The sequence below is a fragment of the Ascaphus truei genome, chromosome 21 (genome assembly GCF_040206685.1).
Source record: "Ascaphus truei isolate aAscTru1 chromosome 21, aAscTru1.hap1, whole genome shotgun sequence".
Classification (NCBI taxonomy): Eukaryota; Metazoa; Chordata; class Amphibia; order Anura; family Ascaphidae; genus Ascaphus; species Ascaphus truei.
Genome location: NC_134503.1, coordinates 13,782,446 through 13,796,089, shown reverse-complemented (window position 1 = coordinate 13,796,089; position 13,644 = coordinate 13,782,446). Strand labels below are relative to the sequence as shown.

Genomic DNA, 13,644 nt, shown 5'->3' with positions numbered 1-13,644 from the left:
GAGAATTGATCATTTGTAGATGAGCACTCTAGTAACTAATTTCAGAGGTCCAGAAAACCCTACACCATACTGTGTGTCACCAAGAAAAGGGAACGGTGTTGCTAAGCAACTTATTATTATGACCCTGACATTTGTAGACTAAAGTCCATTTAGTTCAGAGTGTCAGATTGACCATATGACCATATTGACCACGTGTGATGTGTGTATAATATGTATATGTATATATATATATATATATATATATATATATATATATTTATTTATTGTAATGTCCGTTGACTTTTTTGGCAATTTCAGTTGATTTCCTTAACCCTCTGTACTCCATTTGAATATATGATTTTAGCAACCATCATTGCCAATTGTATTGTTTTGGCTCTGGAACAGCACTTGCCTGAGCACGACAAAACGGACATGTCAGAACGGCTGGTGAGTATAAACCATCATTGCAGCCTGCTCTTTGGGTTGCTAGCAGAGTCCGACTAGCTGGGATGTGCTGCTAGCTAGAAGGATCATTTCAGAGGCACACTGTACACAATGAAAATGAGCAATCTCACCCTCCCAGCCTACAGGTTATGCATAGGACACAGAATGAGCACATTTTCTTCAGTAGCCACAAGAGTCCTTATTTTTTAACCTATTATTTTCTAAGAAGTCTGTTATTTTTGTGTTACCTGTAAAGGGGATAAAGTCATAACCCCATTCATAATCGCGGCCTAGTAAACATTACATTGTAATACACTGCAGAATATTGTGGCACTAAGGGGTTAATTATGCTGAGCGTGCTAAGATTGCATATGGTTAATTGTGGTTTTGCTGGAGGGTCCAGCAAATGAGAAGCCAGTGTGCAAGAGTACGTTTCCATTAGCTCCAATTTCCCTAGGGCAGGGGTGGGCAACTCCATTCCTCAAGGGCCACCAACAGGTGAGGTTTTCAGGATATGCCTGCTTCAGCACAGGGGGCTCAATCAGTGGCTCAGTCATTATGACTGAGCCAACTGTGCTGAAGCAGAGATATCCTGAAAACCTGACCTGGTGGTGGCCCTTGAGGACTAGTGTTGCCCACCCTGCCCCAGGGTTTGAGATGTATTTGCATGTAAACAACCCTACAATTAAGCCCTCTTAAATACTATGATATGACTAAAAAGGCACTAAGGCCATTGTGGTTGTCACCGTTGATCTTGGGAAAAATCATTTTGGTGTGGAAGTCTAAAACATTCAATGAAGAAGACACAATCTTCATATGGGGATACAAGGAAGTAGTATGGTTAATTTTGTATATGGCTTTTATTGAACCAAGTCAAAAGTGTTAATAAATGTTTGTACAAGAGCTTCCACCACTTCAATGTTGGAAGAAAATCAACGCATTGCTGGTCCTTCCAGTACTGAGAGTGTTAAAGGTATTTTCTTCAGAACAAAATAATGTTGGGATTCTGGAATGCCAGTTATAGATGTTACTGTTGCACATGCAAGAGTAATGAAGACTCAGATCTTCTCTGCCCCAGTCAACGTACAATATAAATTTGCTTTTTGACACCTTATTAACATTCCTGTGTCACAGTCATCAAGAACATGAATTCTCTCCTACAAATGTGAACGTTTTAAAATGCTGAAACTTGTTACCTCTGATCAGGGCCAGTGTGACTCATAAATATAGTTTAGATCAGGGGTGCGCAAAGTGGGGGGCGTGACATTTCCAGGGGGCATGGTGGTTACAGAGGTCCCACGCTCTCCGCCAAGGCATGTAAATTAAATGCTGGGGGGCCGCGTGAGGCTTCTGTAACATCTTATACCTTGACTAAAACTTCTTGGTGGAGTCTTTGGCGACGCGTTACCATGGCAACGTGACATCACATGACCCCGCAACGTCATATGATCCCGGAGACGAGCCGGGAGGGGGGGAAGCAGTGGAGGAGAGCAGGTAGGGGGGCGCAGGGAGAGAACTTTGCACACCCCTGGTTTACCTCATCAATAAATTGAGAGCATTTACTTATAGAATATTTTTTTTTCTCAATCTTCCAATTAAGGTTCAACAACCAACACTAGAATTAATATAGAGGGGCGGGGAAGGACTTTTTGGACCTGTATTGATTGACTACTTGACACATTTTTTTGTCGTAATATGTAGAGACGGCGAAACTGTCAAAATCCGTTTTGTGAGATTTCCATTCCGCGGTGTAAAATCCGTCGTCGGATTGTGCCTTTTTCAATCCGTGAGGATGAATCAAAAACCGCCATTGGATACAATACACGGGTGGATTTTAAGAATCCAATCGGTGGATTGGATTGTCAATGATAAGAAAAAATGTAAAAAAAAAAAAAAATCAAATCTCCCTTTTTGAGATTGATTCGCCAAAATCTGCGGGCCAAAGGGACTGGCCGATCCACGGTGGATCAAAATCCGCCCCAAAATGTGCCCATCTTTAATCATATGATCAATGCAGAAGAATAGTGTAGGAACTAAAAGACTGATCCCAATAACATGAAGCCCATATGTCTGCCATTGTGAGTGGGCTGTAACGGTTCTGTGAGTGGGCTGTAACGGTTCTGTGAGTGGGCTGTAACGGTTCTGTGAGTGGGCTGTAACGGTTCTGTGAGTGGGCTGTAACGGTTCTATGAGTGGGCTGTAACGGTTCTGTGAGTGGGCTGTAATGGTTCTGTGAGTGGGCTGTAACGGTTCTGTGAGTGGGCTGTAGATAAAATGGTTTAGTAAATAGGGCCCATAGAGTCACCCTTTAATCAATAATACTGTATACTAATAAATACAGGAAGTATCACAACCTATCCAATGCATATTCATAGCTACATAGTAGATGAGGTTGAAAAAAGATATACGTCCATCAAGTTCAACCTATGCAATATTTAGACGACAGATACTGTATCCTATATTTGTATTTACTGTATATTCAGCCATAGGAAGGCAAACAAAAAACCCCAGTGACACATCATTTAATGATATCTCATAAGGGGAAAAATAAATTCCTTCCAAACATTGGCAATCAGATTACTCACTGGATCATCATCCTTCCCATGTTTACTTATTAGGGATGTCCCTGTATACCTTTCCTTTCTAAAAAAGATGTCCAGTCTTTTTTTTTTTAACTTATCTATTGTATCTGCCATCACAGTCTCCATGGGTAATGAATTCCACATTTTAACTGCCCTTATTGTAAAGAATCATTTTCTTTGTTGCTGGTGAAATCTCCTTTCCTCCAACCTTATGGGACGATCCCGAGTGCTTTGTACTGCCCTTGGGATGAATAGATCTTTTGAAAGCTACTTATACTGTCCCCGACTATATTTGTATATAGTTATCATATCGCCTCTTGTCTAATGTAAGCAAATCGAATTTTGCTAGCCTCTCCTAATAAGTCAGATTATCCATCCCCTTTAATTTGGTGGCTCTTCTCTGCACTTTCTCTAGTTCCAGAATGTCTTTTCTATGGACTGGTGGCCAAAATTGTACTCCATATTCAAGGTGTGGTCTTACTAATGCTTTATAGAGGGGCATCATTATCTTTACTGTTCATTCTAAAAGGAATGCGTATGTTTGTGCTGCTACGAATCAGGAAACAAGGCAGTAGGGATTTTAGCGTTGACGTCTTAAATGAGTCCATATGAGTCCAAATGAGTCCATAGAATAAAAATAAATAAATAATTAAAAATTAAAAAAAAAAATTACATTCACCACGGAGACATTATTTTACATCAAATGTCTGCAAACTAGAAAACTACCGGCTCCACAATGACAGAAAGGGAAAAGAAAATAGTGGAAGAGGAAATAAAGCCAGGATTCCATGTCTTAGTTTAACTACATTTTCCTCATTTTTGTATATGGGCTGAGAAATTGTAGGAGCTCCAACAGTTGCAGATGTAGACTTTATTTAACCCACTGGATAAGCAGTGAAGAATACAAAGGGTGACAGAATGTAGTTCCTTAATAAATAAGACAAGGGGCAGTTAACCCCTTAATGCAGGGGTCCTCAACTCCAGTCCTCAAGCCTCCCCCCCCCTAAAAGATCAGGTTTTCAGGATATCCCAGCTTCAGCACAGGTGTCTCAGGCAAAGCCTCTGATTGCGCAACCTGTACTGAAGCAGGGACTGATTGAGCCACTTGTGCTAAAGCTGGGACTGATTGAACCACCTGTGCTGAAGCAAGGACTGGAGTTGGCCACCCCCGTCATGTACTCTGTCACTGCCTTTTCCCATGTTCCCTATCACTTTTATACTGAAGATGATATCATAATCCGTCCCTGCTTCAGCAAAGGTGGCTCAATCAGTCCCTGCTTCAGCACAGGTGTCTCAATCAGTCCTTGCTTCAGCACAGGTGGCTCAATCAGTCCTTGCTTCAGCACAGGTGGCTCAATCAGTCCCTGCATGAGCACAGGTCGCTCAATCAGCTCCAGCTTCAGCACAGATGGCTTCGACTGAGCCACAGATTGAGCCACCTGTGCTGAAGCAGGGATATCCTGAAAACCTGAGCTGTTGGTGGCTCTTGAGGACTGAAGTTGGCTACCTCCGAGATGGATTGCGGTCAAAACCGAATTTGAAACACTGTTTAAATGGAATGTTACATTATCTTCTTTAATTGCTACATATCTAACACAACTCACAAAGCTCAAACCAAGGACTTTAGGTGCTGCCCTGCATCTTTTTTTCTCTCTGCTTTCACAAGAATCAGTTAACCTAAAATGTGGGTGTATGTGACAGAGATACAGACAAGACAATGGATAGAGCGGTCGAAAATCCATGCTTTCGTTTTTCTGTGTGAGATGTCACAGCGTTAGCTAAAAAGGGCCTGTGTTTAACTACCACGATGCAGAGAAAGTTCTCTGCGCTTTTCCAAATGAATGTTGCACACCCGATGTGCGACGATCCGCTTTTTCGAAACCTTGTAGCACCATCCCCGTGATTAACATAAGGGAGTACCGGGAATGTTACAACAAGGGAGCATGCTCTGATTCTAGAAGGTTAAGGGCAGCAAATAAAGTGAGGAAGTACTTATCTGGCTTAAAGGAATAGTGGCTACATGGAATGGTCTTACAGCAGAGGGTGTAGGGGCGTGAAATTGAATGCTGATTAGGATAGACCTTAATTTGGTGATTAAATGGGTACTAAGGGCTATTTTCACTAAACCGGGGTGTCGTAAGGCATCTTTCGGCTCAGTTAATTGGGTGGAATGTGCTTTAGGGCTTACCACCGCTTAGTAAAGGTGGCCTGCTGTCTTTACGGCAGCTGGGAGAAAGGAGCAGATTAGGTGGGCCCAGTGGTTTGTATTTGCTATTAATAGTTTCTAAATGGGGAAAGCTCCAATTGTTCTACTCTGGCACTGAGGGGGTTGATCAGCCACGTAGGCATTGCATGTTAAATATCTCCGAGTGTGGCAACTCAAATCTTTTTTTTCCCTTTTAATTAGCAATTGTCAGCTCCGCTCTTGCCGAGAACAATCCGCGAGCTTTGCATAAAGGAGCCGGGGACACCCCCAAATCTCTAGCTTGTTACCGGGAGAGTGTTTCACCATTAATTGGCTTAGCCCTCGAGCCCCTGCTGGGGGACACTCTGAATGGCGCTGGGCGGGTAGAAGTGGGAGCTCTGATAGGCTGTCATCTGCCAGCTCCTGACTCATGTTTAGGAATGTAATCTTCCCTGCCAGCTGAACCGCCGAGGCAGGATGTTGCCAGCCCTTCTAGCAAGGAAAGGGTTAAACTGACCCAACACAGCAGTTTTACCTTTAGTTTTGATGGCCTGTCTCTCTCTATATATATATATATATCAGGTTAGCATAACCGACTATAATGGAATAATTCAGACCTATCTTAAACCCCTACAATAATTTTCTTTTTTCCTTTGTATAGCGCTGACAGTGTAAGCAGCACTGTACATCGATATGGCAGGCACGAGTCGCTGCCCCGTAGAGCGTACAATCTATGTGTTTGGTGCCTGAGGCACAGGGAGATAAAGTGACTTGCCCAGGGTCACAAGGAGCTGACACCGGGATTGTAACCAGGTTCCCCCTGATTCACATTCCGAGGTGGTGTTTTCAGAGTCAGCGTCTTTACTAGCAGCTCAGTGAGCCATAGGCTTCCACAACGCAGAATTAATATTTTTAATAATGCTCAAACATGCAATTGTATTCACACCTGTCGCATAAACCTATTATCCCCTCCACTACCAGAGGGACATGCAGCACAATGCTAAGTCTCAGTAGGTGGCAGTAAATGAATAAAAGCCCAGCCCAAGCCAAATAGACTTCTGAGCCCTAAGGAAACCATTATCTGGTTGAAACCAATATCTGCATTGACTTTCTCCAGTAGGACCCACTGGGACCATTCAATTGGTTATCCAATACCCTTTCAGCGGCTATATGAATAAACCCCAATATATACATAATGCTATAAAAGAGCATTTTAAAGTATGCCTTTATCATTGGTGTGATATATATATATATATATATATATATATATTACTTACATTTTTATTAATCTTTTTGCAGGGTTTTTGAAGGGGGGGGGTACACAAAAGAAAAAGGAGTGGGGTACATTGATGCATATAATTGGGTGAAATCACAGAGGGGGGAGGTAGGGGTGGAGGGAAGGGTACAGCATTTGCACATATACAATATATTAAACATCCGTTTTAACATAGTATATATCACAACGTTTGGAATATTTGAATCTAAATACAGACATATACCAGCATGTCAGAACCAAGAGGCCCAAGCCGCTCCATATTTTAACCCCGAATGATCGCACTACCTATTCTTATCAATTGTATAAGACTGCTAGAGCCTCTAATCACTTGTAGTTATGCTTGTGAACACCTGAGGTCCTGTTCTGAACATAAAAGCTATCTTTTATTTCTTCTCCTTCTTTGGCTAATAGCTTGTGGGTTTCATCCCAGCCACAGCCACTTAAATCAGTCGCAAATTACCTTCTGATATAAAGTTCCTCTAGAACAAAGCGGCCTTTTCCCATCAGGCCTGAACCTCTTACAGAGGCTTTCCTTTCAACGGAGCCGCAAATTGCATTAACCCCTTTTGTTGCAAGAGGAACAAGAATGGCGTGGCAAGGCAATAAACATTTCATAATGAGCCAATGAATTTATTAACCCCTTCCGGCCGGAGCGATGAGCAGTGGGCAGCAGTCACCTGTGACAGCGATAGAGTTAGGGAAGCACTCCCTCCCTCTACAGCTTTCATTATTAATTTCTCTTTCTTGTACTCATCGCATCACTGCACGTTTGAATAAAAGCATTTAAACCAAGACCTCCCCCACCCCCCGACCCCCACAACATATACATTTTCCGTTGGTCACATTTAATATGGCAGCCTCTGTTACGTTTTCCTTTTCTCCAACATAAGCATCCACAGGCTAGCATCACATGTCCCATGCAGTCATGTTCGTAAGTAAACATGTGGGTAGTGTCAGAGTGCAAACATAGGGGGTTATTTATTCAATGACAATAGTGCTGATCAAGGCCGTAGTGCCCCGATCAGCACTATCACAGTTTCATGAATAACCGCCATAGAGATTAGGGCATTACCAATTGTAGATGGCAAGGTATCATGCCAATTAATGCAAAAGTCCAGTTGAATAAGGTATAACACAATTAGGCACTTGTCCAAAAAAGCTCACAATCTGATTTGGGCAGAGACATTATCTTGGCCTTTATTACAGACAGTCAGAATGGAACCAATACCACAGGCTTACCCAACTAACAGGGAATCACTAAGCCTTGATACTCAAGGTAATAATATAAGTATCGTATAGCTTCTAGCTATCTAATCAGAATGAAGTGTAGAGAAAAAAATAATAATTACTATTAGCTTTCCAATTGAGCCTCAATCACCAATAGTGCAGATATCTCCTGAATTTTGCAAGAATAGTTTGATGGTCATTAAACCAAAGGACCACCTAAGAAAGTAACCCTTAATAAAAGTGGTGTCGAATGCATGGAATTACCATTCAGTAGAGTAGGTTGGAGAAAATGCAGCAACTAAATTCAATATTCCATGGGGTAAGTGCACAATGGCCAAGTGGCCCTTAACTGCTGCCAGCTTCTATGTTTCTATGTTCCCATCTTACTTGTCCATGCTTTTAGAAAAGCATTGTGTCCTTTGCTTTGTTGAGATGTATGTTCATGCCATACATTAGAATACTCTAGGGGGCTTGGTGGTAAACGTGCATCATTTGGCCTTACTGTAAGATCCCAATTGAGATTCAGGTCCAAAAACAACTTGATCTCCCTGTGTATCAGGCTTAAATTATATTGAAAGCTCTTTATGACATTGATTATCTTTGACTTTAACTGCATTGTAAAGGGACTTGTACATAGAAAGATAAAGTATAATTTATTAATATGAAATAATATGCAAGAAAATACAGAACAGTACAGAGCAACTACATACATAGCCCATTAGGATCAATTGATATGAAAATGTCAGTGTCTTAAATACCAAACAGCCATACTGAACCACATTGCTAAAACAATATTTCCCCGATGGCTCATGCTGAGAGTGTCCAATCCGTGTATTGAGCTTGTCTATTAGAGGAATCTTTGAGCTACATTTTCACAGAAGTAAATTCTCTCAACTAGTATCCTTGCCAACTAATGGTATGAGTACAAGGATTGATCACAATGTTACATGGGTTTTCATGGTAACCCAACGCCTTTCCATACTTGGCTATAGTAAGCAGTGATATTTCATGTGACACAGAGTTGATGACATCATGATATTTTATTCTTGCACTTCAGTTCGGTTTTAGGAAGCTTATAAAAATGACAAGTGATGCTAACAAATTTATTGTTAACCATACGCCATGTAAGGGATTTGTCTAACCATTGACCATTGCAAGACTCTTAGCCATTGATCATCAATCCTTATAGGTAAACCAAAAGAAAGGATGCCAAAGCATCCTATGCCCAGCAGCAGTAAATGCCCACAAGATATTATAGTCCATGTAGCTAGGCCATGTTGCCATTAATTAGGGGGATATTTATCAGTCTGTAAGATGGAAATCTGGTCCAATAATGATTAACTTGTTGATAGCTGAAACCAGTCAGGCAATGGCGTGTTTTTCCTTCGCTCTCAATAAAATAAATATATTTTTAAGCACATGTTAATTTCACTAGGTCTAAGGTCAAATGTGGATCCTTTAGAAACCCATCATCATGTCATCCTCTCCAACTATTACAGCATGGTGTTCATTAGAAATAGTATCCATGACTCCATATGGACTGGCATGCATTCCCATAGAAACAGATTACCACTGACAGTCCACACATGGTAAGATTGATGTTAAAAATTCTCCATTAAATTAAGTATAATTTCAATAGTGATGTTTAAAAAGAAACAAAAAAAACCTAAATGCTTTTTGCAGGATTTTTTGATGGATTCATCTGGTACTGATGGTTGCACCAGTTTCCAATCTGGACACTGTAAGAAATGGATACCAAAGAGAGGCATTTTGAGAATCTATCTATTATCATCAATGTATGAAACACTTGGCACCTTTGGTGCCCTGTGTGTGTCAACGTGCAATCTAGGCAGTTATATGACACGTGTTATATAGAATTATATCAAACGGCGGTCTCGTACCGTCATTGTTTGCACCTGTTTCACAGCATGAAGAACTTAGTCAGGTCTGATTGATATGAACTCCTCTCACTATTAATCTACATCAAATTAAAAACAGTTGCTTTTTACATTTATTAGCATGCTTCTTACATTTGATGCAGTAACAGTATTAAAATGAAAATGAGATGGAAGTTTGTCTATGTGTTGCTACATAGACCCGTGTCTGTCTTTCTAGACGTTGTTACTATGTAGACTTATATATGTCTTTGTAGACGACTATCAGAATTGTTTTACTAATGAATATCCCAGGTTGAAGGAGTCTGTAAATCCAGCACTGACATTTTTTTCCCCTGTTTTGGTTGTAGGATGACACAGAGCCATATTTCATTGGGATATTCTGCTTCGAGGCTGGCATCAAGATCATTGCCCTGGGGTTCGCCTTCCATAAAGGATCCTACCTCCGCAACGGCTGGAATGTAATGGACTTTGTGGTGGTGCTGACAGGGTAAGTTAAAGCCTTCTTCTGGTCTCACGAGTCGAATGTGAACAGACCCTACGCACGCTTTGATTGCCAGAGGAGTTCCAGCTGAATTTCATGTTGGTGAAGAAAACATTATTTCTCATCCTTAATCTCTAGTGAAAATGCAGCTCTGTAAACCGAGTGTCTGCACATCCTTCCATCCGCAAAGCTTTTCTATTTAGGAAAATATGATTTAGAGCACCCAGATCAATGTGAAATATATCATGCTGGTTTAATGCGATGACCTCTCCCAAGAGATTCTTATCCCGTGGCCGGATAGTGGTCGGTACAGGCAGTGGGGTCCAGCGGCTGAAAGGAAGGCAACAATATATTTATGGTTACTAATTTCCTAAGCAGTGGAAGTTTTAGGCCTCAGACCTGTGTTTTTAGTCAGTAGTGCTTTATATTGCTTTATATTGCAACATGTTAATGAATTGCTGCTTTTACATGTGCTATACAGATGTCATGTCCACAGTGGATGCAACAATATCACTTTGGCACATGTTTAATAAGCGGTGCTAAGCTTAACGCCACCTAACCGTTTTTCACTTGAATGAGTGTGCAGCCAAAACAAGGAGGATTGGAACTGCTAGTCTGCAATCTGTTTTGGTTTCTGCTGTGCTGCTGCCGCTTCACATTTAGCTAGGTTAGAAAAAAGAATCGCTGGAGCACATCGGTGCTGTATCAGGACGTCTCCACCTTGATTGATGCAAAAATACTTGTTTAGCAGAAAATGCACTTGCAAGAAAACAGACCTATGCAAATGCTTTACTTTCTCTCCATCCAGTCCAGCACATGGCAGGATTTCCAATATAGTGTTAGCTCATCATGACTTCTCGTGGCGGGGGAGCCGCGAATCGAAGACACCGCAGGAGAGCCGACATTCGTTTTGCGGCCTACAGTAGGTGCTTTCCCACGACACCATTGTGACCCACCAGAGGAAGTGATGTCGGTTATGAAGGTGATTTGCAGCCAAGATCAGGAGTGGCCAACTTCAGTCCTCCAGGGCCGCCAACAGGTCAGGTGTTAAGGATATCCCTGCTTCAGCCCAGGTGGCTCAGTCTTTGACTGAGCCACTGATTGGGCCACCTGAGCTGAAGCAGGGATATCTTAAAAACCTGACCTGTCGGTGGCCCTTGAGGACTGAAGTTGGCCACCACTACCCTAGATGATCCTCAACAACCTCACTCCCGCCTTGAGAAATGGGCTAGGGCACCACATGGCCCCCCGGCTCTCTCGCAGCCTCTTGCTTACGCCGCTTTCCCCACCCCAGGTCAACTAACAATATATTAGGGATCCTGCCGTTGGTGCACTGGACGGAAAGAAAGTAAGGCATTTGTATATGTCTGTTTTCTCGAACGTTATTCTTCTGCTATGCAAGTATTTTGACAAGAATGAAGATGAAGAGTTCCTTGACATAGCCTGCAGTGCTCCAGCGATTCTCTTTTCTTTCCTTACTGATGGGTTTTCCTTTTCATTGTTCGATGCTCGCCGACTTGTATCCAGGTCACCAGTATTCTTTTTATATATTATACGACGCGTATCGCTCCCCCTCCCCACCATTTAGCAGCGGGGGACTTTTCTTTTACATTTAGTCACCGCTTGTTGTTCAATGTTCAACGTCCGTGTCACGCTCGGCCTAACAAATGTATTACAGCGGGGCCCCGCTTTTCGGCGATCCGCTGATATGGCGGCACCGAGAAGGGGGCCGCCATCTTGGATCCTCAGTCGCGAATGCGCAGAATGGACGGGTGCGCCCGGCGCGCATGCGCAGACCGCAGTTTGCGCGCGCATACTGTAGTTTGCGCGCGCAGACCATAGGTCGCGCATGCGCAAAACGGCAAAAAATGCCGATTTGCGCATGCAAAATCACTGAAAATCGCCGGATCCGCTTTCCGGCGATTTTCACTATACGGCGGGCCTCTGGAACAAAACCCGCCGTATACCCGGGGCCCTCCTGTATAACAAAAAAAAGAAAATCCCACTGCTACGTCCAACATGACAAATCATGTCATGAAATACTTATCAGTATCTCGTCTCATAAGTGAAGGTCATTTAGTTACATTTCTTGGCCAAAGCATATTAAGCTGGCAACCCACGTCAAGGTATGCCCTCTTTATTGTAAGTGTTAGGACTTGTTGTGACGTGGTGTGCAAGCTTACAATACTTTGACCAAATAATTGAACTAAGTGACCTTCGCTTATGAGAAGAGATACAGATAAGTATTTAACTTTATGATTCCGTGTTTTTCAACCGGGGTTCCTAGGAGCCCTAGGGTTCCCCGGGCATCCCTAAAGGGCTCACTGTAATGTTCAGGTCATTTTAAAATTGTACTAAATACAGAAGAATTTACAATGCATCTGAGCTCAGACGCACTAATAGAGAGGGTTGGGGTTCCTTACAATGCATCTGAGCTCAGACGCGCTATTAGAGAGGGTTGGGGTTCCTTAAAATGCATCTGAGCTCAGACGCGCTATTAGAGAGGGTTGGGGTTCCTTACAATGCATCTGATCTTAGACGCTATTAGAGAGGATTGGGGTTCCTTACAATGCATATGATCACAAACGCGCTATTAGAGAGTGTTGGGGTTCCTTACAATGCATCTGAGCTCAGATGCGCTATTAGAGAGGGTTGGGGTTCCTTACAATGCATCTGATCTCAAACGCGCTATTAGAGAGGGTTGGGGTTCCTTACAATGCACCTGAGCTCAGACGCGCTATTAGAGAGGGTTGGGGTTCCTTATAATGCATATGATCACAAACACACTATTAGAGAGGGTTGGGGTTCCTTACATTGCATCTGATCTTAGATGCTATTAGAGAGGGTTGGGGTTCCTCACAATGCATATGATCACAAACGCGCTATTAGAGAGTGTTGGGGTCCCTTACAATGCATCTGATCTCAGACATGCTATTAGAGAGTGTTGGGGTTCCTTACAATGCATCTGATCTCAGACGCGCCATTAGAGAGGGTTGGAGGTTTCTCAGAATTTCACATAGGGTTCCTTAACCAAAAAATGGTAGGAAACCACTAATATGATTGGTCATGTTGGCTGTAGCATTGGGATTTTCAGTCTTTTGTTGTATACATTGTCACAAACCCAGTAGCTCTCCTTTTTGACATAGTTATATATGTTGAGGTGGGTTTGAGTTTTGAGTTGATATGGGTCTTGTGTAAGAATTGTTTATGCAAGACGTTGTTCGGCATGAGACAACGACATACAGCAAACATTACCCAGACTCAGAGGAGTTTGCGATACTGTAGTTTCTTTTCTTCTTTTTGCTACAAAGCTACTGTATAAGTAATAACCAACCTTATACGGTTTACCATTCCTCCCACTGCTATAATTATATGTGCCTATTTACATGAATTTGCCTACACGGTTTACATTGGGTATTACAGGTTCTCACTTGTCAGTGCCGAAACAATGAGTTGCTTAATATGGTCTTATGCTAATCTGCAGGAGTGTGTATTTTTAACCATTCTTCTGTCAGAGAGACCAAGCTAAACATTTCTCGGTGATGTTCTACAGACTCTTGGCAGTGAACCAA

General features: G+C 42.3%; 1 protein-coding gene across 1 annotated transcript in view; it reads left to right on the top strand.

The window, feature by feature from the left end:
* The window catches only part of CACNA1B (calcium voltage-gated channel subunit alpha1 B), a 196,777-nt gene that overhangs the window by 2,867 nt on the left and 180,266 nt on the right, over positions 1-13,644 (top strand). The window contains exons 2-3 of the mRNA XM_075579527.1: positions 321-426; positions 9,939-10,078. Of these exons, the coding sequence (XP_075435642.1) occupies positions 321-426; positions 9,939-10,078 (246 nt within the window). The remainder of the gene's footprint in view (positions 1-320; positions 427-9,938; positions 10,079-13,644) is intronic.